General features: G+C 46.4%; 1 protein-coding gene across 4 annotated transcripts in view; it reads left to right on the forward strand.

Moving 5' to 3' along the window:
- Nucleotides 1-24,822, forward strand: part of LMBR1L (limb development membrane protein 1 like) — a 50,491-nt gene extending 25,669 nt beyond the window's left edge. Inside the window, exons 3-18 of one of the 4 annotated variants that reach the window (XR_014561341.1) lie at nt 2,802-2,832; nt 4,509-4,648; nt 5,998-6,101; nt 7,089-7,215; nt 9,822-9,890; nt 11,974-12,038; nt 13,284-13,359; nt 13,550-13,633; nt 14,980-15,056; nt 16,688-16,765; nt 17,492-17,565; nt 18,043-18,133; nt 19,314-19,380; nt 20,450-20,611; nt 22,395-23,637; nt 23,741-24,822. Coding sequence is in view for 2 of the 4 variants with exons in the window: in XM_083727557.1 (XP_083583683.1) it covers nt 2,765-2,832; nt 4,509-4,648; nt 5,998-6,101; nt 7,089-7,215; nt 9,822-9,890; nt 11,974-12,038; nt 13,284-13,359; nt 13,550-13,633; nt 14,980-15,056; nt 16,688-16,765; nt 17,492-17,565; nt 18,043-18,133; nt 19,314-19,380; nt 20,450-20,611; nt 22,395-22,453 (1,341 nt within the window). In the remaining 2 variants the exon portion in view is untranslated. Of the gene's footprint in view, nt 1-241; nt 1,618-2,095; nt 2,833-4,508; nt 4,649-5,997; nt 6,102-7,088; nt 7,216-9,821; nt 9,891-11,973; nt 12,039-13,283; nt 13,360-13,549; nt 13,634-14,979; nt 15,057-16,687; nt 16,766-17,491; nt 17,566-18,042; nt 18,134-19,313; nt 19,381-20,449; nt 20,612-22,394 lie in introns of those variants that run through there. The other 3 variants (XR_014561342.1, XM_083727557.1, XM_083727556.1) reach the window with 3 other exon arrangements.
- Nucleotides 24,823-26,670: the final 1,848 nt, after the last annotated feature.

Here is a 26,670-nt window from a genome sequence, read left to right on the forward strand (position 1 = left end):
CATATCAAAGAGCCGGCAAGGGAGCAGTTAACAAAGGAGGAATTCAAGACGGGGCCTTCTCTGTGGTGGCACCTCAGTTCTGGAATCCCTAGCCCTGATTATCTTTGGAGGGGCAGGGAGTAAACCCTTTTTATTTTGTTGAGCCTCCAGTAGTGTTGAATTAGAATATGGAAGCTTTACTTTTTTTCAACCCTGTTTTTAGTCTTAGTTCTTAAATCTTTCTTTTGCATGATTCCATAACTTTATAAATTTGTTTAATTTGATTTTGGTGTAGCAGCAAGAGTGTCATCCCAGCAGCTGGGAGGCCAGGGTTCAAAACCCCACTCTGCCATCAAGCTCACTGAAAGCTCAACAAAATAAGAACATTTTACTGCCTTGGGTCAGTCACAGCCTCATAGCCTAACCTACGTCGGAGGGTTGGTGCTGGGACAAAATTGGGGGGGGGGGGGACACACGAAATGTGTGTGCCACTTTGAGCTCCTTGGAGAGAAGGTGGGATATAAATTTAATAAATAAATAAATTTGTTGTTCGTTACTGTGAAACATCTTGGGGGGAGGGGCAGAACGTGATCTAGAAGTGCTCAAATAAAACAGTAATTGGTGTTTATAGAACAGTGTCTGAGGAGGGGGGGGAAATGGCTTGGCAGAGGATGGAGATAAGTCCTGCCTTCAGAATTGCCTGTCCCCTCTCCCCCTTCCCTTAACTCCCCACCCCCTTTACCCTCCCCCCCCCCCCAGTTCCCACAGAATATAGTCTGCTACTTGCCGGGCATTTTGCCAGTCCCAAAATGGCAATTAAGCAAAACTTCATCACAATGCATCTGGGTTACAGGCTGCCGGACCCAGGAAAGAATGGATTAGTTCCGTTTCTCTATAGGGAACTAAGTCTTTTCAGACAATGTGTGCCTTGTATTCCGAATACCAAGGAGACCAGCTGCGCTCCGAAGGGCTTAACATGGTTGCAGAATGGGGAGAGAAGGGGGTTGCCGTTCCATTAAAGCAGCTAGAATGTTTGGGGCATCTATGTAGGGTTTAGTTTTTGGTTTTTTTAAAGCTGCATTATTAATGGTAATTCATTCCTGCCAAGCAAGCAGGGCAAATATTCATCTTCTTTTTGAAATCATTTTTATTTGATTTTACAAATATAAATTAATTGCAATACCAGTTACATACCCATAAAGTGAGATTGAATCTCGAGACTGCCCCCCATACCTTCCATGGGTCCTGTTGTCAACATTTCCAACTGCATCTTGTTTCATAGCCTATGTTTTATCTATCCAAATTGTCCGCAGCATTTGTTACATTACAAGTGAGATTAAAATCCTGCTAATGTTTCCATCTGCTTACAGTGGTCTCCTAAATAAATTAGTCATACCTCGGGTTGAAGTAGCTTTGGGTTGCGCTCTGCGGTGACCCGGAAGTAAAGGAACACGTTACTTTCTGGTTTTGCCGCTCGCGCATGTGCAGATGCTCAAAATGATCAGGATGCAAATGGGGCCCCGGAACAGATCCCATTCGCATCCAGAGGTACCACTGTATAAAATTTTCCCATGCTTTCTCTAATTTCTTTTCTTCTTGGTCTCTGAGTTTCCCAGTCAGTTTTGCCATTTCGGCGTAGTCTAATAGCTTAATTTGCCATTCCTCTCTGGTAGGGACTCTTTCTTCTTTCCATCTCTGGGCTAGTAGCATCCGTGCTGCTGTTGTCCCATAAGCAGTTCAAATATTCTACAGTGGTGCCTCGCAAGACGAAATTAATCCGTTCCGCGAGTCTCTTCGTCTTGCGGTTTTTTCGTCTTGCGAAGCGCGGCTTAGCGGCTATTAACGGCTTAGCAGCTTTAAGAAAAAAGGAAAAAAACTCGCAAGACGTTTCGTCTTGCGAAGCAAGCCCATAGGGAGATTCGTCTAGCGAAGCGACGCAAAAACCGTTGGGAAAGGCCCATGTATTTTAATTTTATAAATGTTATACTGCCCAGTACCTGTAGATCTCAGGGTGGTTCACGACACAAACACACAATATAAAAAAGACAAAACACATCATCAAAACAAAAACAAAGGCAACCACATAATCTCTCCTTCCTTCCACATTTTAATACAGTGGTACTTCGGGTTAAGTACTTAATTCGTTCTGGAGATCCGTTCTTAACCTGAAACTGTTCTTAACCTGAAGCACCACTTTAGTCTGTTCTCATCCTGAAGAAAAGTTCTTAACCCGAGGTAATATTTCTGGGTTAGTGGAGTCTGTAACCTGAAGCGTATGTAACCTGAAGCATATGTAATCCGAGGTACCACTGTACTACAGTCATACCTTGGTTGTCGAATGGAATCTGTACCGGAAGTCTGTTTGACTTCTGAAAACATTTGACAACCAAGGCGCGGCTTCCGATTGGCTTCAGGAGCTTCCTGCACACAATCGGAAGCCGTGTTAGATGTTCGGGTTCCAAACAACGTTTCCAAACTCACTTCTGGGTTTGCGGCATTCGGGAGCCAAAACATTTGAGTCGAGTTGCAAGGCGTTCAACTTCCGAGGTACGACTGTACATTAGATATCAGTCTGTCAAAGGCCTGGTTAAAGATGTTTTTGAAATAGAAGACCTGATCTAGCAAGAAGATTAATAAGACCAGGGCTGGAGCTCACATCCCCACTAACACAGCTAACAAACTGGGCCTGTCATCGTTTTGGGGCGCGATCAACTTTGCAGGATAAAAAGGGGCAGGGAAGAGAGTGGTGTCTGCCGCCCTGAGCTCCATAGGAGGAAAATTGGACATGAATGTAATAAGTAACGATGTTCCTTCTTTCTTAGTTGATGAAGATGCGGCTGTCAACAGAATTGCGTAAGTTCCTTTCCTCATCGTTCCTGGTACTAAAAACTCCTGGCATCCTTTCTTTCCTCTCTCCCATCCTCCTGCTTTACCTCCCCCCTGTGGTAAAGGTAAAGGGACCCCTGACCATTAGGTCCAGTCGCAGACTCTGGAGTTGCGGCGCTCATCTCGCTTTATTGGCCGAGGGAGCTGGCGTTACAGCTTCCGGGTCATGTGGCCAGCATGACTAAGCCGCTTCTGGCGAACCAGAGCAGCGCAAGGAAACGCCGTTTACCTTCCCGCCGGAGTGGTATCTATTTATCTACTTGCACTTTGACGTGCTTTCGAACTGCTAGGTTGGCAGGAGCAGGGACCGAGCAACGGGAGCTCACCCTGTCTCGGGGATTCGAACCGCCGACCTTTTGATCAGCAAGTCTTAGGCTCTGTGGTTTAACCCACAGCGCCACCCATGTTCTTTCCTCTCTCCCATCCTCCTGCTTTACCCCCGCCCCCCCGTACATATGTTTAAAAAATGTTTTAAGTATAATCTGTAAATAGCTGAACAAGAAGCCGACTATAAATGACAATTAAGGCTGCCATCCACACTTGTCTGGAAGTAAGTCCCGTTGAATTCAGCCGTGTTTACTTTGGAGGAAACATGCAAAGGACTGCACTGCTCATTACTTTTTGAATTTGTTGGCTGAAAAACGGAACAGCATCCTTCAATTTCATGCATTTTGGGGGGATACTTTTAAGAAAGGGTGTACTGGAGGCGTTCTCAGCCAGATAACTACACATTTTCTGTGACCATTGTTAAAATGCAGGTTCTTTTTAGTTCTCTCATATCTGTACGTGTATCTTTAATGTCTGAGATGGTCAGTATCCATTTGATGTGTTGTGTCAGCACCAGGATTCCTGCTTGCACAACAGAACTTTTCTTCCCAAACAGCCACTAAATCTCTACTAGGGGTTCCCCAACCCTCCAGATCTGATCTGGGGAGGGTCCAGTGAGTTGGAAGGGGGAAGCTTCACTGTACAAGTGGAAATTCTTGTGCTGACAGAATGCGTTAGTTAGATTCTGCCCTATGTCTCACCTACATTTAAGGAGATGATTCACAAGATACATTTCTATATGGGTAAAAAGGCACTTAACATGTCTCTCTCTCTCTAATTTTTATTAAATTTTCTGTTTAACAATTTAGAATACTCATTTAAACAACCTTAAAATAACAATGACTTCCCTTCTTCTCCTTCCATGGTTCATTTTGCATAACATAAATCCCTGCATGTTTTACATCAACTAAACCATTCGATATTCCATTATTACATCCATCAAAACTTTCTTTACACTGTTGAATTAAGTTAATATGTCTCCTTATATACAGTCATCAACAGACTCCCAAATGTAGTCAACGAAAGCTGCAGCCATTCTGCGGTCATTAGACACCTTGGGCTGTATTTTATTTTATTTTATGCATGCATACATAGACACTTTTGCAATAGCTGTTCCACAGTATGTATTTTTTTTATATTGGGGCTTCTCTATCTGTGGAGCATCTTCGGCCTCTTGTCTTTGGCCTCTCTGCTGCTCACCTTCATTCCTGGTGTGGAAGAAATGTTATCAGCTTGAAAGGGGGCAGTGGGTGGGTAGAAAGCTGTCAATTGTGAGACACAGGTTTTAATCCCCATTTCTTTGCTCTGCTCCCCAGACTCTGGCTGTGCACCTTCACCTTGGCAGTATCACTAGGAGCTGTGCTCCTGCTTCCCTTCTCCATCATCAGCAACGAAGTTCTGCTTACCTTCCCGCAAAACTACTACATCCAGTGGCTCAATGGGTCCCTCATCCACGGTGAGCTCCATGCTGTGGCTTGTACATTCGACCGCCTGGGTCTTCAGTGCGCTGCTCTATGGGAAGAGAGAGCGACTAGGGGAGTTAGAGGTTGTAAAGACTGTGGAGAGAATAATTGGGTGCACTCTTCCCACCTTGGATCAAATCTACGCTTCCAGGTGCCATAAGAAAGCTGCAGAGATAGTGCAGGATAGTTCGCACCCCAGAAATGATCTCTCTCAGCTCCTGCCTTCTGGAAGAAGGTAAAGGTAAAAGGTAAAGGTACCCCTGCCCGTACGGGCCAGTCTTGCCAGACTCTAGGGTTGTGCGCCCATCTCACTCAAGAGGCCAGGGGCCAGCGCTGTCCAGAGACACTTCCGGGTCACGTGGCCAGCGTGACATCGCTGCTCTGGCGAGCCAGAGCTGCACACGGAAACGCCGTTTACCTTCCCGCTAGAAAGCGGTCCCTATTTATCTACTTGCACCCGAAGGTGCTTTCGAACTGCTAGGTTGGCAGGTACCTTCTGGAAGAAGGTACAGGGTTATAAAGACTAGGACTAGCCGCCTGAGAAACAGTTTCTATTCCAATGCGATTTTGGTTTTAAACACAGTGTAAGGTAGTCTCTATGGGAGTATATTGGATTTAATTATGGGGTGTCAAGAGTTTTTAGGGGGTTAACCAGGCTGGGATAGCTGGGATAGTAGGCTTGTTGGTTTCTGAATGTCTGAATGTCTGATGTAGATTTTCAATTTTGTTGTTCTGTATGGGACAATGACAATAGATTATTATATCATAGAGAGAGCAGTTGTGTGGCATCGCCTCTTCAGCAATAGCCTGGGATATTATTTGCTGAATTCTTCCCATCACACTGAAAATGACTGTGGCTTCTAGGGCATTAATTGGATTTCTGAGTACCCCAGCCGTGAGATTCCCAGGTGGGGAGACTTTAGTTTAGCTCAGACAAGTCATAAGAAGCAAGCTACCTTTTCTTTATTTCCAGCAGGGTTTCCCAAATTTGGGTCTCCAGCTGTTGTTGTTGTGCTTTGGACTACAATTCCCATCATCCCTGACCAGTGGTCTTGCTAGCTATGGATGATGGGAGTTGTAGTCCCAAAAAAAACCACAGCCAGAGACCCAAGCTTGGGAAACGCCGATATACAGTTGTATCCCACCCTTCCATTTATCCATTTTTCCATTGTTCTCCCCCTCTCCATTTTTATTCTCACAACAACCCTGTAAGGTAGGTTAGGCTGAGGGTTGGGAGCAGGGCATCCACCACTGGTCAGATAAGAAGAAAGGAAAGCTTGAACTGTATATCCATAGAGATTTGCCGTTGCGTAAACCAGGCCTTTTCTCTTGTTCCCACCAGGTCTCTGGAACCTCGTCTTCCTCTTCTCCAACCTCTCTCTCGTCTTCCTCATGCCCTTCGCCTACTTCTTCACCGAATCCGAAGGTTTTGCGGGATCAAAGAAGGTACCAGCTGCCCCTCTGCTCTCCACCCTTTCTCCTCCCCCAGATTCAAATCAGAACCAGTGAATGTGGTGAAGGTCCTGTGTGAATGTCTGAAGGCAGTTGGAGGATGGATGGCAGCTAAGAGATTGAGGTTGAATCCTGACAAGACAGAAGTACTGTTTTTGGGGGACAGGAGGTAGGCGTGTGTGGAGGACTCCCTGGTCCTGAGTGGGGTAACTGTGCCCCTGAAAGACCAGGAGTCATTTTGGACTCGCAGCTGTCCATGGAGGCGCAGGTCAATTCTGTGTCCAGGGCAGCTGTTTACCAGCTCCGTCTGGTACGCAGGCTGAGACCCTACCTGCCCGCGGACTGTCTCACCAGAGTGGTGCATGCTCTGGTTATCTCCTGCTTGGACTACTGCAATGCACTTTACGTGGGGCTACCTTTGAAGGTGACCCGGAAACTGCAACTAATCCAGAATGCAGCAGCTAGACTGGTGACTGGGAGTGGCCATTGAGAACCACATAACACCGGTCTTGAAAGACCTACATTGGCTCCCAGTACGTTTCTGAGCACAATTCAAAGTATTGGTGCTGATCTTTAAATCCCTAAACGGTCTCGGTCCTGTATACGCATCTCCCACCCCATCATTCAGCCCAGACACTGAGGTCCAGCGCTGAGGGCTTTCTGGCGCTTCCCTCACTGCGAGAAGTGAGGTTACAGGGAACCAAGTAGAGGGCCTTCTCGGTAGTGGCGCCCGCCCTGTGGAACACCCTCCCACCAGATGTCAAAGAGAACAACAACTACCAGACTTTTAGAAGACATCTGAAGGCAGCCCTGTTTAGGGAAGCTTTTAATGTTTGATGCATTATTGTATTTTAATATTTTGTTGGAAGCAGCCCAGAGTGGCTGGGGAAGCCCAGCCAGATGGGCGGGGTATAAATAAATTGTTATTGTTATTATAAAGCAGTGATTGATCCTTTTTTCTGTTGCCTCCCCTTTTTCCAGGGGATCATGGCTCGTGTCTATGAGACGTTTGTGGTCCTCCTGCTGCTGACCCTGTTGGTGCTGGGAATGGTCTGGGTCGCATCCGCCATTCTGGACAACAACACAGCCAGCAGGGAGAGTCTCTATGGTGAGTTTGTGTCCCTCAGCTCCCTTTCCGCTTTTCCCAAGGTTTTTGTCCGAAAGCAAGGAAGGGAGACTGGAACCCATCTGTGTGCAAGGCTTAGTCAATATTGCCAGCTAGACATGCATCAGATTGAACTCTCGGCCACCTGGTCTGCATGCTGCCAGCAGTAACTGGAAGCAGTAAGGTTAGATATGTGGTTTTTTTTGGGGGGGGGCGGGGAGCCTTTTTGACCAGATGGGCCAGATCTTTCTCTTCCACCCAAGTGAATTTATTTATTTTTACTTTGTTATTGTACTTACTACAATATCTTAACTTACTACAATATTTGTTAAGAATGGATTCCAAATATCATTGAACTTGTCCATGGCAAGTCTGCGTTTATATGCAAGTTATTCATATTTTGCAAGTTTGTATAAGTTCAGTCCAATCATAGAAGGGAGCCGCATTTTTTTTTCCCAATTCACCAGGATCAGTCTTTTTGCTGTGGTAAGGGCTCGGAGATTCCACTCATCTTCTCCTTTTGTAAGGTTCCATGTGCTGGATATATAATTAAAGAGGATATTTTGCTCTGTCAATGTAAGGTTGTTCTGTACAGTTCTGGTGATGATTTCAGTTACCTTCTGCCAAAAATCTTTCAATATTTGACAATGAAAAAAACCTATGTTTTAGAGAAACATTGTCTTTATTGCAACTCTGATGGTTAGATACCTTAGATAGCCCTTTTGTAAAACAAAATTAATGGGGTCCAGTATATATTCACCCGGGACTTGCCGATCAGAAGGTCGGCAGTTCAAATCCCCGCGACAGGGTGAGCTCCCGTTGCTCGGTCCCTGCTCCTGCCAACCTAGCAGTTCGAAAGCACGTCAAAGTGCAAGTAGATAAATAGATACCTCTCCGGCGGGAAGGTAAACGGTGTTTCCATGTGCTGCGTTGGTTCGCCAGAAGCGGCTTAGTCATGCTGGCCACATGAACCGGAAGCTGTACGCCGGCTCCCTCGGCCAATAAAGCGAGATGAGCGCCGCAACCCCAGAGTCGGTCACGACTGGACCTAATGGTCAGGGGTCCCTTTACCTTTACCTTATATATTCACCCCAGTGAATAATAATAATTTTGTTATTTATACCCTGCCAATCTGGCTGAGTTTCCCCAGCCATTCTGGGCGGCTTACAGCACATATAAAAACATAATAAAATATCAGACCTTTGACAGGCAGGCGGGACTGGCCTTCTTTCAAAGTTGCCCCCTGCAGGTGGAGAGCGATACTGCCCAAGAATTCCCTGTGCACCAGCATTTTTTGTCTGCAAGGGGGGGGGGGTCAGCTTGCAGGACAGTTTGAATCCATGGAGCCATGCCTGCAAGCAGACAGCTTCGAAGGGGGGGGGGGTCACTTGCCAAGGAACAACCAGGAAGTCTGTGTTAGGCTCCCAATCATTCCTTTGCATCTGTACCCTGTCCACATCTGATGTTAGTTATTTAGTTATTTTGATTGATTGATTGATTGATTGATTGATTGATTGATGGATTGATTGAATTTATGTACTGCCCTATACCCGGGGGTCTCAGGGCGGTTCACAGAATAATATCAAGATAATAAAACCATAAAATGCCTAATAAAAACAAAACGATAACCCAATAGCCCCCCCCCAAAAAAAACCCCACTACATTTTAAAAGGGCATGTAAATCAGATCAACCCAAGGCCTGCTTGGAAAGGAACATTTTTGCCTGGTGCCTAAAGGTGTGTAATGAAGGCACCAGGCGGACTTCCCCAGGGAGAGCATTCCACAGACGGGGGGCCACTGCAAAGAAGGCCTGTTCTCATGTTGCCACCCTCTGAACCTCACATGGGTGAGGCACACAAAGAAGGGCCTCAGAAGATGATCTCAGGGTCTGGGTAGGTTCATATGGAAAGAGGCGGGCCTAGAGGTATTGTGGTCCTGAGCCGTTTATGGCTTTATAGGTCAAAACCGGCACTTTGAATTGGGCCCGGAAACCCACTGGTAGCCAGTGCAGTTGGACCAGGATTGGTTTAATATGCTCAAACTGTCTTGCTCTGACAGAGTGTCTCCACCCCCATCATTCCACCCGGACACTGAGGGCTTTCTGGTGGTTCCCTCACTGTGAGAAGCCAAGTTACAGGGAACCAGGCAGAGGGCCTTCTCGGTAGTGGCGCCCGCCCTGTGGAACACCCTCCCATCAGATGTCAAAGAGAACAACAACTACCAGACTTTTAGAAGACATCTGAAGGCAGCCCTCTTTAGGGAAGCTTTTAATGTTTGATGCATTACAGTATTTTAATATTTTGTTGGAAGCAGCCCAGAGTGGCTGGGGAAGCCCAGCCAGATGGGCGGGGTATAAATAATAAATTATTATTATTGTTGTTGTTGTTGTTATTATTATTATTATTATTATTATTATTATTATTATTATTGCTCCAGTGAGCATCCTGGCCACTGAATTCTGCACCGGCTGAAGTTTCACCAGCTGTTAGGTGTTGGGCAGGTGGGGCAAATGGCCTTGTCTGCGAGCTGGAGGCTCCCCATTCCAGCACTGCCCCAGGTGGCCTGTTTTATTTGCCCGAACCGCACACTGACTGCCTTTCTTTCTGCAGACCTATGGGAATACTACCTCCCCTACCTCTACTCGTGCATCTCCCTGTTTGGTGTGCTGCTACTCTTGTGTAAGTCGTTTGGGGTTTTTTTAATGCATCATTATTATTGCTACTATTGAGATGCTTCTGGGAGGAAGGAGAACTCAGTGCCAGGAGCGCAGATCTGATCCGGACATTAGAGAGGGGTCCTAAATGCCTGGGGTTGAATTGCCAGCTCCACAGGGTCTGTTGGATAAACAATGTATTCTGAGCTTTGTTTGCATTTTTTAGAAGGGGGGGGGTGTAGGTGATGTTTTGTAAGGAAGGGAAGATAGCTGCTTTACCACTGAGCTATCTTTGCTGCATGCAGAAGATCCCAGATTTAATACCCAAAATCTCCAGGTAGGACTGGGTGAGCACCTGTCTGAAACCCTAGAGCCATCCCCTAGCCCTATACCTGTCCTGTATAATACAGTATTGTCCCGTATTTCAGTGTAAAATGGCACATCTTGTATTGATACAGTTTTGTCCTGTATTTCAGTACTTTAATTCTTTTTATACTTTTCTAATGTATATGTTTCATTAGTTTTACAATCAATTTAACATTTCAAAATTTGACTTCCTTCCCCTTCTTTCTGCGGTTCCTTGAATTTATTTTTTAATACCTTCTGCATATCCAAGTTCATTTAACCTCATTTAATTATCTACTGTCAATATATACTGCAGGTTATTACAATAACCCTGCTAATGTTTTTATCTGTTTACAATTTATTTGTAAATAGTCAATAAGCCATTTCCATTCTTTTATTTATAAAAAGTTTGTTATCTTGATTTCGTATTCTTCCGGTACGTTTCGCCATTTCTGCAATATTCCATAAGTTTTTGTATCCATTCTTCCTTTACTTGGACTTCTGCTTCTTTCCGCTTTCTTGCTGACGTTGTAGCATACATAAATAAATTTCTATACAATTTAGGTAGTTCTGTCCTTATAATTCCCAACAGAAAAGCTACTGGGGTTTTTTTAAATAAAAGTTATTTTGAACATCCTTTTCAATTCATTATATATAATCTCTCTCTCTCTTTCTCTCTCTCTCCCCCCCCCCAAGTTACCCCCCCCCCCACAAATGTATATGTTTGAAAAAGGGTGTGTAAAAGGTCATATATTTAAGCTCTGGGTAGTCAAGCACTGACACGTCTACAAATTCATGTGTATGTGTGTGTGCACATGTGTGTGTGACAAATTCCAGAGGGGGCATCTTGTTAGGCTGCAGTAGATTGTAATGGATTGCTTTGAAGTCATTTCAGCACCAGGGTGTGTGTTTTTTTTGGGGGGGGAATCACCCCCTAACTGCCCTGGCCCACCCTGTCCTGTATTTTGTCAGAACATAGGTGGCAATTCTTGACTCAGGCTACCTTTTTTTTTTTGCATGTGTATCTCTCTGCATATGAAACAGAGGGATAGAAATGCTTGCCGAATAGCTTTGTGGTGGAAGTAGGAAGTGACTATTTTCCCTTGAGCAAAATTCTTGCTCTCTGGCTTTGGGTGTTGTCCTGATTGGGGAAAAACAGTGCTTTTTTTTTTTTTAAGAAGAAAAAAATCTTGATTACTCACCATGAAGTTGTTACAGTCAGTGCCACACTTTTAACATTCGGGGCACTGAGTACCCTTGAGTACCTGCAGCAGCAGCAACAACAACAACAACAACAACAAAGCACTGGGAGAATCTATATTCCAAAGAGGGTCTTATAATCTCCTTTGGCTTTCTGCCAGAGGGTGTGCCTTGCAGCTCATAGAGTGTTTTTGAAGCTTCCTGGAGCTTGTTCTTCGTTGGTTCCAAACAAAACAAAACAAAGAACCTAATAAATGTTAAACAGGGATGACGGCATCTCTGCAAAGAGCCCCAAACCAGAGATTTTGTTGCACTGCGGAATGAGGCAACTTTTAAGTACAGGTTTTTTGAGGCCAGCTGGATTCCCAGAGTTGCAACAGTTTCCAAGAGATGTTCTGTGTGGGTCTGACCCTGTGGAGGCCTGTTTCCCCCCTCTTTGAGCCTTGCCAGTCCTTGAGCTTGGAGAATGGTGCCACCTCCTGGCAGGAGGGGCCATGATGGAATTACATGCTGGTGCTGCTGTTTACAACTCTTTTTCTTCTTCTCTTTCTCTCCCTCCACAGTGTGCACCCCCTTTGGCCTGTCACGGATGTTCACCGTCACAGGGACACTGCTGGTGAAGCCCAGGGTAAGAGCAGGAGAAGCTTTTTGGACTTGCCAAGCCTAATAGAAGGGATGCGGGTGGCGCTGTGGTCTAAACCACTGAGCCTCATAGGCTTACCCATCAGAAGGTTGGCGGTTTGAATCCCCGCGAGGGGTGAGCTCCCATTGCTCTGTCCCAGTTTATGCCAACCTAGCAGTTTGAAAGCACGCCAGTGCAAGTAGATAAATAGGCACCACTGCGGTGGGAAGGTAAATGGCATTTCTGTGCACTCTGGTTTCCATCACAGTGTTCTGTTGCACCAGAAGTGGTTTAGTCATGCTGGCTACATGACCTGGAAAGCTGTCTGTGGACAAACACCGGCTCCCTCAGCCTGAAAGCGAGATGAACGCTGCAACCCCATAGTCGCCTTTGACTGGACTTAACCATCCAGGGTTCCTTTACCTTTTACCTTTACCTTTTAGTACAACAGAGAAGAGGGGAATGATCAACAAAGCAACCTGGTTGCTTGTCAGCAAATGTATTTAGTTGGGAGTGGGAAACAGAATGAGCAGCAGCAGCATAGACGACACTGTTTAGATCAGGGATTGGGGAGTCATGGGTCCAGAGTCTGAAAGCTGCTCTCCAGGCCCTCCTTCTGAGCCTTAGGGAGCTCTGTGCAAGCCATGCCCCTCACAGACCCTGCTCTGCCCCCCCCCCTCAGGTGCTTTTACCTGCCTAGAACGTGTCCTTAACACCTCTGCCTAGCCTGGGTGGCAGGTGTTTGTGCCTCGGCCCAGTATACCTGAAGGAGTGTCTCCACCCCCATCGCTCACTGAGGTCCAGCTCTGAGGGCCTTCTGGTGGTTCCCTCACTGTGAGAAGTGAGGTTACAGGGAACCAGGCAGAGGGCCTTCTTGGTAGTGTCACTTGCCCTGTGGAACCCCCTCCCATCAGATGTCAAGTAAATAAACAACTACCTGACTTTTAGAAGACATCTGAAGGCAGCCCTGTTCAGGGAAGCTTTTAATGTCTGATGTTTTATCGTGTTTTTAGTATTGTGTTGGGAGCCACCCAGAGTGGCTGGAGAAACCCAGCCAGATGGGCGGGGTATAAATTAAAACTATTAAATTGTTATTATGTATGTGTGTAAATCAGTTTTTTTTGCATGGCTAGAACCATGCAAAACCAGCTCTGTAAAGAGTAAGCCCCATGTCTTTCATCCAGCGGGTGGGGTTGTTAGTGCTCTTGATTGCCTCGTTTCTCTCACGTACGTTTTCCTCTTCCTCTGTAGCTGCTGGAGGATTTAGACGAGCAACTGAACTGTACAGGATTTGAGGAAGCTGCCATTTCGCGTAAGATCCACTCTGGTAAGTGTCCAGCCAAGATGGTACAAAGCTGGCTGGAAATGGCTGATTTGGCACCTGATTTGGTTAATGCTCTGAAAGTAAGGCTGCTAGATGTGGGTACGGTGGCTGATAGAGGTGCTTCTTTCTCTGAGTATTGGTGTAGATATTATCTAAATATATATACATATTTAATTGTCTTTGCATTGCACAGGGAAAACCTCCTGCTGGCTCAACTTGGATATGGAAGTGCTGAGGCAACAATACCTGGCGATTCACGCACACAGGATAACGCTGGGTAAGCGTAAAGCAGGGCAAAGGCAGGAGCTCTGTATCTTAAATATGCCCCATGTATCTAATTTATCACTGGACAGTTGTGGGATATGGGCTCAAGCATCCTTAGATTGTTGTCCGCATTATTAAACTTACCACCATAATTCCTATCATCCAGTCTCTGTATGTAGTTTGCAGTTTAAAAAAAACAAATCCCGTATTGCACCAAGAAAGAATGAAGTGGTGGCTGGATTGATTATGCACATCAAGCAAATCCACATTAGGTAAAGGTAAAGGTACCCCTGCCCGTACGGGCCAGTCTTGACAGACTCTGGGGTTGTGCGCCCATCTCACTCAAGAGGCCAGGGGCCAGCGCTGTCCGGAGACACTTCCGGGTCACGTGGCCAGCGTGACATCGCTGCTCTGGCGAGCCAGAGCCGCACACGGAAACGCCGTTTACCTTCCCGCTAGAAAGCGGTCCCTATTTATCTACTTGCACCCGGAGGTGCTTTCGAACTGCTAGGTTGGCAGGCGCTGGGACCGAGCAGCGGGAGCGCACCCCGCCGCGGGGATTCGAACCGCCGACCTTTCGATCGGCAAGTCCTAGGCGCTGAGGCTTTAACCCACAGCGCCACCTGCGAGAGCCAGTGTGGTGTAGTGGTTAAGAGTGGTAGATTTGTAATCTGGTGAACCGGGTTCGATTCCCTGCTCCTCCACAGGCAGCTGCTGGGTGACCTTGGGCTAGTCACACTTCTCTGAAGTCTCTCAGCCCCACTCACCTCACACAGTGTTTGTTGTGGGGGAGGAAGGAAAAGGAGACTGTTAGCCGCTTTGAGACTCCTTCGGGTAGTGATAAAGCGGGATATCAAATCCACATTAGCATACCTTTAAAGCTACCCATCCCAGCCCTAATAGGGACACGGGTGGCGCTGTGGGTTAAACCACAGAGCCTAGGGCTTGCCGATCAGAAGGTTGGCGGTTCGAATCCCCCTAACGGGGTGAGCTCCCGTTGCTTGATCCCTGCTCCTGCCAACCTAGCAGTTCGAAAGCACGTCAAAGTGCAAGTAGATAAGTAGGTACCACTGCAGCGGGAAGGTAAACGGCGTTTCTGTGCGCTGCTCTGGTTCGCCAGAAGCGGCTTAGTCCTGCTGGCCACATGACCCGGAAGCTGTACGCCGGCTCCCTTGGCCAATAAAGCGAGATGAGCACCGCAACCCCAGAGTTGGTCAGGGGTCCCATTAGGGGTCCCTAATGGTCAGGGGTCCCAGCCCTAGGATGTTCTGCATTTAATTACCTGTATGATGCGGGTCAGAGAATTTGGCTGCGGCAATGTCTAGTTATCACTCCCCATTTTGTGTTTTGTTTTCACAGAAACACGCCGCAAAGCCTCTGCTTGGCAAAGGAACTTGGGATACCCACTGGCCATGCTTTCTTTGCTATCTCTAACGGTAAATGTCGGGTCTGAAATTGGGGTTGGCAAGCCTGGGTTTTTGTTTTTGTTTTTAAAAAAGCCTTTAAATGGCAGCATCGTAGCCAACTGTCATCTCTTCAGTCAGAAAAAATGAATGTCAGAAAGCAGCAGCCTTCGCTTTGCGATCTCTGTTTGCTGCCAAGCAGCTCCTTGCGCGTTGCAGAGGATTCTGGGAACGCATTCAACAACAGTCTGCCATTTTGGACTGGCCTGAAGGGCCAAGCCAACAAAATGGCGATTGCCTGATGCAGCGTGATTGGTGCTGCAGCCCAAGCGGTGGCTGGGCAAAGGCCCCCACCTGCTTTGCACCTCTCCAGGGAAGGAAATTGTGTCCCACTGGGCGGTCCTGCGCCGCCAAGGTGCTCTGATTGCCCCAGGTCCATGGTAGCCAGGCCCCTGCAGAGGCTACATTTGCCCTGGGCCTCAGAGGGCTAAGCTTGCCAGGGGGCGCTGCTACGGGCCTGTCGGACTTGACACTGTTTCAGTTTATAACTTTATTCTAACAAGACTCCCAGCCCTGGGCCTCAGTCAAGCTCCGCACAGGCCTGGCCAGGCCCACTCCCAGTCTTCTCCCCTCTCTTCTTGGAGAGTTTAACTTGGGTGGGAATTTCTGTGCCATCCCACTTGGTCTCTGAGGCTGGGAAGAAGGCCTGTAGCTTGACAGGCAGCGGTGGTTCCCTCACGTCTGTGAGCGAAAGCGCCAAACCCGTTTCCTAGAGGCTTGGCAATGGGTGGAATGGAGTCTGTGTCTCTCTTGCTATAGGGAGCCAAGCTTTTTGTTTACTGATTCGGCAGGCAAATACGTGTATGTCCCAGAAAGGATACTGCCCTTTCTCTGTACTTTTGGTGGCTTCCTCGTATTTATGGGAAGCTCCTTGCTCAGACAATATGTGTTAAAAGATGCCTGGAAGGGAGCACTAGGGCATTTCTGTATGTTGTGCTGTCCTTTTTCAAAGGCCCAAACCAGGGCTGCCTACCAGTTCTGAAGGCTAGGCTCTGGCCTCCCTGTTGAAGGCAGTCTGCCTCTGAATACCTACTGCTGGAAGCTGCAGGAGGGAAGAGTGCTGCTGCGCTCAGGTCCTATTTGCAGGCTCCCTGCATGTATTTGGTTGGCCACTTTGAGAGCAGAATGCTGGACTAGTTGGGCCACTGCTCCATCAGGCTCTTCTTAGGTTCTTATGCTGGTGCTATATTGATAGGGACGCAGGTGGCGCTGTGGTCTAAACCACTGAGCCTCTTGGGCTTGCTGATCGGAAGGTCGGCGGTTCAAATCCCCATGACGGGGTGAGCTCTGTCCCAGCTCCTGCCAACATAGCAGTTCAAAAGCACACCAGTGCAAGTAGATAAATAGGTACCGCTCCTGTGGGAAGTTAAACGGTGTTTCTGTGTGCTCTGGTTTCCATCATGGTGTTCCGTTGCACCAGAAATGGTTTAGTCATGCTGGCCACATGACCCAGAAAGCTGTCTGTGGACAAACGCCGGCTCCCTCGGCCTGAAAGCGAGATGAGCGCTGCAACCCCATAGTTGCCTTTGGCTGGACTTAACTATTCAGGGGTCCTTTACCTTTACCTTATATTGATATATTCCCCTTCCTGCTATCTTTTCCAGGGCATCTCTGTTCTGGTTGTCTGTTTTCATGTCTTGGAGCTGCTGTTGGATGATGCGGCCATGCCTCGAGGGATCCAGGTGAGAGAAATAACCCTTTTGCCAGAGTCTCCTAAGCCATCATTTGTACTGGAGCTTTCTCCAGCCGCTTCATGGCTCAGGCTTCTTGTCTCACCCTGTTGAGTTGCTTAATTTCTCTGAGCTACTATTTCACTTGCAAGACATAGATTAAATTCAAAGGTTCAAGAGGCTTAGCCATTGAAATGCCTACCTTGCATGCGTCTAGACCAGTGTTCGAAACTCCCATTGTTCCAGGCGCATTTTGCAACAGGGTATTTCATGAGCACAAGCAGTTTCTGAGCTCTGGGCACAGTACTGCGCCTGCGATTTCAGATTAAAACTGCAGAGTGGAAGGAAAGGAGGACCTTTTTTCTGCCTCCCCACTTCCAGCTACTCTCTGAAGACTGGAGAAGAGACCCTCTTAAGGATATTAGGGGGGTGGGCAGGGGAAGGACCAGACCATGTGAAAAATGAACATAATATTTTAGCTGCAGTTCATTCATTTTCAGCTTTGTATTCTTGTTATAAAAAAGTGCACCCAGACATTCCTTTGTTGCACCCATAACCTCGGCTTAAGGTGCCATTTAGCTCCTAGCTTTCGTATCTCACTTTCTAACACTGGTCTAGACTGATGGGTACACTGCACCAAGATAAGTCTAATGTGCAGAAAGCATATTGTTTTATTCAGCTCCTCCCTCCCCAAAGGAACCTAATCACACATTTCTCCTTTTGTCTCTCCCTTCCCAGGATGCACCATTGGGAAAAGTTTCTTTCTCTGTCTTTGGCTCTTTTGGGGCAGCCATGCAAGTGATCCTCATATTGTATCCTTTGCAGTTTGTCCATTTTGGAATTTCCCTTCTGCACCGTTACTTTGCGATACGAAGACTGCCAGGCAGGTTCCACTGTCAAAAAAGTTGCTTCTCCATTGCAGGTTTCTCTTAACCTCCTCCTTGTCAGCCAAAATGTGTAACTCTCTCCTAAGGTTCATCTGCCCTGCCTTGTCCTACTTCTTCGCCGTCAAGCAGCACTACTTTAACTACCTGCCATGATCATCAAACTCTGGCAGGGCAAGACCTTTCTTGCCCTGAAGACTCATTGCTTGAACATCATGGTAGCATTTCTCTTCTGAGCCTTACTTCTGTGGAAAGGGGGGAAGCGAAAGGTTTGTTTTAAAGAAGTTTCTCTGTGCATGATTTGTGTGCGCGCACACATGCTTCTCTTCGGAAGTCTTGCTTCCCAGCCTGTCCTTGGTGATGACAATTTCTCCATCGTTCTTCCTTAACCCTTTGCTGTATTAGCTACCTAATGATTTCCTCTGTGGTGGGATTCTACAGCTCCCCACTGTTTACCAAACTGCTGCCTGAGCAACATGACACAGCCATGACCAAGGTACTGTCTATATCTGGTTGTTTTGTTTTGTTTTAATCAATGCCACTGTCGCTGCTGACATCCCTGGCCCAACCCATTGGCTGAGCTGTTCGGCTGGAAAAAAGCAGAAATACAAAAACCGTTATATCTCAGCTGCTGGGAGAGGGGACGGTCATTTACAGCATGTTAATAATGGGAGCTCCTGATCTCAAAGCAGGAGTGGGGCCAGGAAATCTCAAAGAAATTGGGAGTCAGAGAGGCTGCTAGCGAGTAGGTCTTGGTGGGGTTTTTTAATGGTTTCTTCTCTGCCTTTATTTTGTTAAAAAATTATTTTCACAAAGTAATGATTATAAATAAATAAGAATAAAAATGTGCACCCCACCACCGAGACCATTCCATTGTAACTACCCAACCTCCCAAAATTTCAGCACCTCTTGCGATGGTTTGACCCCTTTCCACTTTAACAGTACTAATTCTACAAACACCCTCAAAATCATATTCCCTATCTTACCTTAATGGCACATGTTAATTTATCATTAATAGCTATATCCCACACCTCTTTATACCATTCTTCTATTTTATATTCTGCTTGCCCCTTCCACTTCCTAGCTATCGTAATTCGTGCAGCTGTCAATCAATTTGTGAGCAAGTCCTTCATAGCCTGCAAACCTCCCACCCCATTGTAAATTGATAATAATGCTACCTCTGGACTTTTGGTCAGCTTTCACCCAGTGATTCCTGCTGTCTCCTTAAACACCCTTTGCCAGGAAAATGGTACATATTTACACCCCCACCACATGTGAACATAATTCCCTGTTTCCTGGCATGCCCTCCAGCATAACACCGAATATTCCTTGTTTATTTGATTTAATCTGACTGCGAGTAGGACTTGCAAACTGCAGAGAGGCAGTGGGGGGCTGAGTGAGTTATAGCTTGCACCTGTAAGAGCTAAGGCACAGAGCCTCCTCTTTGAGGGGTGGGGAATAATTGTGGCTATGATGCTACTGCCTTGCTAGTCTGCAGTCAAAAGTCATATGGGTTTCTATGTCATTGGAATGGATGCTGGAAGCTCAGGATTGTCTACTCTGATTGGCAGACGGCTCTCCAGGGTTCCAGGAGATGCCATGATTTGAACCTGGGAACTTATCTCTGCATGCTCTGTCTCTGAGCTATGTTTATTCCAAGATGCTTTTCCTTGCAGATAATCGGGAACTGTGTCTCGTTGTTGGTGTTGAGCTCTGCCCTCCCAGTTTTGTCTCGGACTTTGGGTGAGTTTTGCCTACTTCACTCTGTCCTCCTCATCTTTTTCAGAGTGCATCAGTAAAATTCAGACTCACTGTTGAAAAACTCCCGTGTAGACAGGGCTGTGTGTTTTCAAAACAAATACACCCAGCTCAAGCAAACCCCCCTCTTTTTTGAGTTTGATAGTAATATGGGCTACACATACAGTGGTACCTTGGTTCTCAAACTTAATCCATTCCGGAAATCCGTTCCAAAACCGAAGCGTTCCAAAACCAAGGCGCACTTTCCCATACAAAGTAATGCAAAATGAATTAATCCATTCCAGACTTTAAAAAACAACCCCTAAAACAGCAATCTAACGTGAATTTTACTATTTAACGAGACCATTGTTCCATAAAATGAAAGCGATAAACCATGTACTACAGTCACAGTCAGTCAACCAATCAGTAGCTGAAATGCGTTCCACACAGTCACAAAAAGGAAATGGAAAAGCCGCAAAAAACAAAGAACGCAAAATAAATAGCAAAAACAGACACTCAAAATGGAAGTGTGGCACTCCAATCGGAAGCGGAACACTTACTTCTGGGTTTGCAGTGTTTGGGTTCCAAGGTGTTTGAGAACCAGGGTACCACTGTATTTGTGTATTCATTTCCTTTATTTGCACTCTTTTGCTTCCACTGATCCTCTGGGTGGAGGCAAAAAGTTATTAGAGTGTCTAAGGCCTGTCCCCTGCAAAGTTTATGTAGCTTCAAAGAGGGTAGTCTACTGCCCCTCATGTTTATTTGCAGAATCATTATTGACTAGAACAGTGTTTCCTTCTTGGACCCAGAAGAGGGCAGAATAGGGCACGCTTATACTCAATCTACTGACGTGTGCAAGGGCCAGGAACGGAAACCCCGTGCAAAATGGTCGCCCTCTGTATAATGTTCAGAAAACTCTTCCAAGGAGCATAAACAGTAGATAGTACAATGAACCACCAATCTTTAAAATATTGCAGATGACCTTGAAGATTCAAATGTGTGCTGCATGGCCAGCATTATTATTATTATTATTATTATTATTATTATTATTATTATTTCTTTCTCTCCATCTCAGGAATCACGAGGTTTGACCTGCTTGGCGACTTTGGGAGGTTTAACTGGCTAGGAAACTTCTACATTGTCTTTCTCTACAACATGCTCTTTGCTGGCCTCACGACTCTTTGCCTGGTGAAAAAATTCACCTGGGCTGTGCAAGCTGAACTCATCAGGGCATTTGGTAAGTGCTGGTGTTTTCCCCCCCTTCAAGCTCTCCTCTTTCTATTTGTTACAGCGATATTGGGAAAGAGAACTGTTAAGTAGTCTGATCAGCAACAAAGGGACCACCATGTCCTGGGTAGAAGGGAAAGAGCATAAGATGTGGTCCCATTAGGGCTGCGGCTTCCTTCTGTGGAGGTTGACTATGACCTAGTTTACATGTCATGCTAAGCTAAACCATGGCTTGGTGCAAATGCATGGGCTTGAGAAGAGCCACTTGCTCTTCTTCAGTCATACTGCTTTGCTGTGCTTTGGCTTGGCTTAGCATATCATCTGAACCCGGCTTGGTAAGTTCAGCTCTCTCCAAGCTAACCATGAGCTGGAACCAAGGTTTTCCCCTGTGGTTTATCTGGGGCAGCTAAACTACCAGCCGTGGTTTGGACAAGATGCTAGGCCGTAATTTGGCTTACTTGATTCACGAACCAGGCCAAAGTGTGGTGGGCCCTAGGGGTTTCTTGGAGCTTTCTGAATCTACCTAGGGTTGTCGGTTCACAGCCCGGAAAACTTTTCTGTGTATGGAACAACCGTTCTGCATGTGAGGAAACCCCCCCCCCCCCCAGTTCATTTCCTATCTGGGCTGGCTCGCTGTGCGAGTTCATTTTATTTACTATTCTTATCAGCCCCTTTCCAGCCACACGCTCGGAAAGGCTTGCAACAAATACAGTGGTACCTAAGAGAGCCAGTGTGGTGTAGTGGTTAAGAGCAGTAGTCACGTAATCTGGTGAACCAGGTTCGCTTCCCCGCTCCTCCACATGCAGCTGCTGGGTGACCTTGGGCCAGTCACACTTCTTTGAAGTCTCTCAGCCCCACTCACCTCACAGAGTGTTTGTTATGGGGGAGGAAGGGAAAGGAGAATGTTAGCCACTTTGAGACTCCTGAAGGGGGAGTGAAAGGCGGGATATCAAATCCAAGCTCTTCTTGGTTCTCCAACTTAATCCGTTCCGGAAGTCCGTTTCAAAACCAAGGCGTGCTTTCCCATGGAAAGTAATGCAAAACATTCTTTTTGTTTTCTGTTATGTGAATGACATCATGATGATAAAAATATGTAAAATTCCATTAAAAAAAATTTTAAAAAAGGAAAGTAATGCAAAACAGATTAATCTGTTCCAGACTTTTAAAAACAACCCCTAAAACAGCAATTTAACATGAATTTTGCTATCTAACGATACCATGGATCCATAAAATGAAAGCAATAATCAATGTACTGTAGTATAAAATAAAGAAGACAGTATTGTAGATGATAAAAAAATAAATTCTTACCTGCACTGATGATAGCCATTGTTTGGATGGGGGGCTTTTATCCATTTCTGCAGTCACACAATCAATCAAACAGTAGCTGAAATGGGTTCCACACAGTACAAAAACAAATGAACTGAAAAAGCCTCCCAAACAAAAATGCAAAATAAATAGCAAAAACAAAAGCGGCAAACTTAATCCGTTCTGGAAGTCCGTTTGACTTCCATAATGTTAAAAAACCAAGGCGCAGCTTCTGATTGGTGCAGGCTCACCAGAAACAATAACCGACAGCTGCATGGGATGTTCAGCTTCCGAAAAACGTTTGAAAACTGGAACACTTACTTCCGGGTTTTTGGTGTTTGGGAACCAAGGTGTTTGAAAACCAAAGTACCACTGTAATAAAATTGCTACGATGGAACAACTTGTTCAGTTGGTTATCCTGCCTGGGTATCGGGATGAGAGACTGCAGGCTTTGGCCTTTAATCCATAATCTCCTCTTTTCTCTCCAGGCCTCCACAAACTGCCTCTACCTGTGACTCGATCCCACCAGCCATGCAAGCTCAGCTAGGATCAGTGTTGGTGCCTGAGCCAAGCCTGGCAAGGCCGCCCACCTTGCCCGTGAGCCACAGCCGGGACATCCTTACCTTGACGTCGTGATTGTTGCTTGTCTTCTGAGCCATCGGACTGCAGCAGACGAGGGTGGGGCAGACAGCTGCCTTTGCCCTGCCTTCATTTTGACCAATGACTTGTCGGAAAGGAGGGAAGGTGGCGTTTTCAGCCTCCCCTCCCCGTTTCCCAGAAGCCTGAGGAGGGCGATAGACTCGAACCACTCTTGCGACCTCGCTGTCTGTTCTGAGGTCCCCGTTCGTATCAGCTGAGGGAACATCTCAGTAGTTCACACTGTGACTTTGGAACTGGGGCGGTGTGAATAGGTTGTGGAGAAAGAGGCCTTGGACTGTCTTAGAGAGAGATTGATGTAGAATTGGCCCCGGGGTATTGTTAGGGAGCAACATGGGAGAGACAGGCTGCGGGGGGGAAAGTCCCTTGCCCCCGCAGGGGTGCTGCAGATTCCTGCTCTAGCTCCCTCTCTTCCTTGTTTACATTTGACATTGTCTTAAACCTCATGCCTATGTTGGCCTCTCACTAGACCGTAGGGCCAAAAACCTTTCCAGTTAGGAATTCTGAGCCAGTTCTGTGTAGTAGATCGAACTCCGTTCCATTGTTTACATACCTCACTCAAGTGCAATATAAGCTGGCGCTATTGAGCCATTTATCCATGGCTTTCTGTTCAGCAGCCATCTCTGAGAGACTATTTTGTGTGTGTGTGTGTGTGTTTGCGTGCGCTTTGTGTTCTTTAAAATTTGCCCCGCAACATGTAAGCTTCCCTTGTCCCTAACGCTGGGTGTCGACTCAAAGTAATGGTGGACACATCTAATCAGTTTCTACTCCGTTTCCCTCCAAAATGGAAACTGTGTAAGGGGAAGCAGGCCACAGAGAGTGCCCTTGTGCAGCAAGAAGGGATAACTTGCCACAATGGCCACCCTTCCAACTCTTGGACCGTTGAGAGGCGGTTGCAGAGTTTGACATTTTCCGAAATTAAGAACAGACCTCAAGAACACAGATGCAGCTCTTTTCTTGCCCTGTGACCCCCCATGCCTTGCTTCATGCAATCAAATCCCCTTCAAGGGCAAACTGCATGGCGTGTATAATTTGCTTTGCTCTCCATACTCTCTCAGTGTTTCCCAAACTTGGGTCTCCAGTTGTTTTTTGGACTATGGCTCCCATCATCCCTAGCTAGCAGGACCAGTGGTCAAGGACTATGGGAACTGTAGTCCGAAACAGCTGGAGACCCAAGTTTGGGAAACGCTGCTTTAGATCAGGGGGAGCCATTGTGGTGTCGTTCAGGTGCCGCCCAACTATGTCCCTGGCAGGGGCTGATGGAAGTTGGAGTTCAAGAACAGCTGGAGAACGGACACCACATTGACTACTTCTGCTCTAGATACTCCCAGCTTGTAGGAAGATCTCCTGTTATTTGGGTGGGTGGCTTGGAAGGTGAATCTGTTCAATATGGAGGTGTATTTTTAAAAATCTGGGGAATGGCAGAAGCATGTTAGAACACGGTTAATGTGGAAGAATGGTGCAGTGGTAAACAGCCCCCTGACCCCTCTACTATGAGTGCATCATTTGGGCATCTCTTAGTGTTTGGAAGCCAGATTGTGTTCTCCAGTTTGTCAGGACTCTGTACCCAGTGCTGGATAGGAATTATATGAGAAAGTTGAATCCCGTATTTTAATTCTCTGTTAATGTGGAAGCTCTGTCTGTAACCCAGTTTGAGCCTAAGGGCCGGAAGCAGAGAGGTATCAAATTTACCAGCCCGGATGTGAGCGGCCATTTTACAGTTGTGTCTTTTGAGTTTTATGGTAGGAGTTACTGTGTGTGTGTGTGTGTGTGTGTGTTTCCTCCCTGTCTTTGTGGCACCGTTGTTTTGCAGTGTGTATCTATGTGTGCCGGGCAAGACCACAACTGCCTATGCCCCATGTTTGCAGAAAATGCAGAAGTTTGCTTTGAGGCACGTGAGTGCCCCTTGCGGGCAGTTTTGAAGTAGGGCAGACTGCTGCGCTCTTGTTATTGTGGCAACCATAATCTCCATAAATTTCACAGCCGGAGCTGAACATAGGAGGCCGCACACAAAAGTCCTGCATTCTTACCACAGATCAGACTTTGATTGGGAGGGGAAGGGTTGTGTGAGAATTAATTATTTTGTTGCAGGAACATATTGTGGCATTGCAGGCCCCGCTTCAGAGGGGCCCAACCGAAATGGAGACTTGTGACCCCTGCCTGCCTTTGTTGCTTCATGTAGTGACTGTCTGATCTCAGTACTATACTGTCCATGGGGCTCGTATCCATGTAAGCAATAAATTGCCTAGTCCTCTTTTATCTCCCCTCTTCTCTCTGGATCCTTATTTTGTGTTGTGGGAGGCTCTGAAAAAAAGGGTGGTTTCTGTCCTGACACGGTAGAGAGAAAACTTTCCAGCTAGCTGTGTCTCCTGAGCATTTGTTTATGTTACTCAATGAATGTTTCATAGAGAGAGCCTCAGATTACCTTTCTGAGCCTCTGTAATCCTGTTCATTTGAATATTGGGTCATTATTTAATGGGGAAGTGAGGCATTTGCCATGCAAATGAGCATCCTGGATTTTGTGGTTTGTCATACCGCAAATGAGTTAAAGGAAGGACTGTTTTGAGTCACACACAACAGCCAATCCAGATTATATAAGGCAGGGTGATTTTTCGGCGTCTTTATAGCTAAGTAGCTAGCTACTCCCATTGCAAATTAGTATTTAAAACAACAACAACAACAACAACAACAACACCTTAAAAGAGAGCAAACATCTTACCTATACCTATCACTATGGTTCTGTACTGGAGTTAAAAGTCTTGTCTTGTTGTAAACTGGCATGGAGAAATTGTTGGATGTCAGCTCCCATCCTCCCTGACAATAGCTTGGGGCTGATGGGAGTTGTTGTCCAACAATATCAGGAGGCCTCCACAATGACTACCCCTGCCTTAGTATTTTAGCTGGTGGGTTGAGACCAACACACCGTTCATGCCCCATTTTCTTTTTGTCTAGAGGGGCTGGGCTGTGACTGGGAGCACCCCAGTGCAAAAGAGGAGACTGGCTCTGTTATATCTCATAGGGTGGGGTCATCTTGCCTACACATCTGTGGCTGGTGTGGGAGCCCTGATCCTTTTGGTACTAGCTCATTTTGGACGGGTGAGAAACATGGCCTCACCCCCTCATGTTACACAATTCCCATCATCCCTGACTGTCGGCCATCTTGACTTTGGCTGATGGGAGGTAGGAGTCCAACAGAGGACTTATGGGACTTCATTTTATGTCTCCCTGTTCTAAGAGAAAAGAAGAAAGAGAAATGCTTTTGCAAGTCCTCTCTTTAAACTGGGCCCCATGGTGCAGGCTGGGATTAAAGGTGGGTTTAAGCTTCCAGAAAACTGCTCCCTTTCTCTTATGGGTTATTCCAGAGTCCCTACAGAGTCCTTAAGTGCGTTCCTTATTGGTAGAAGAAAAATAACAGGCCAACCAGAGTATATTGAGAAGCAAAGCGGCTAGTAAGCCTGATCTTTATTAAAGGAACTGGTGCAACAGGGTCCCCACTCACCACACGCAGGAGGGATGAGAACCCACAACAGTGGTGCACAAGCCCCTATAAAGACATTTGAAATTGCCCACCCTGTAGCCTAAGACCATCACCCCTAAAACATCATACATACATCACAGAAGAAGGTGGTCTCCAGCAGAAATTTGAGAGTGTTGCTTCTCTCCTGTCTGCTAGGATACCTAATAATGCCTTACTTGTTTGCATTTTCTGGGTAGCTGGGCCATTCCTTGGAGATGGTAAATACTTTAGTTTCTGAATCTCTTACACATCTTGATAGTTTGCTCAGCTTAACAGATAACTTGCCAGACAGTATTTGCAGGGAGGTGTAAGCCCCTACAGTCCAAAGGAAAGGTTTTCCCATTTCCTTCCTCCATGCAGAGAAATATTTGAGGTCAATTTGGGAAAGTCAAAATGGCTTCAGGATTGCTCTCCTGTGCTATTTCAGACACGTGGTTTATATACTTATGTATGTGTTTGCCTTGTACGTTTATGAACATTTATTTTATATTTGAGACCTTAGAATACTTATAACAGGAGGTTGCACAATTGCTCATGTATACCGAGCCTGAAATGAAGCTCATTAAATATGTTTGACCTCCATATTTTGC

Source organism: Podarcis gaigeae (genome assembly GCF_964106915.1).
Source record: "Podarcis gaigeae genome assembly, chromosome: 2".
Classification (NCBI taxonomy): domain Eukaryota; kingdom Metazoa; phylum Chordata; class Lepidosauria; order Squamata; family Lacertidae; genus Podarcis; species Podarcis gaigeae.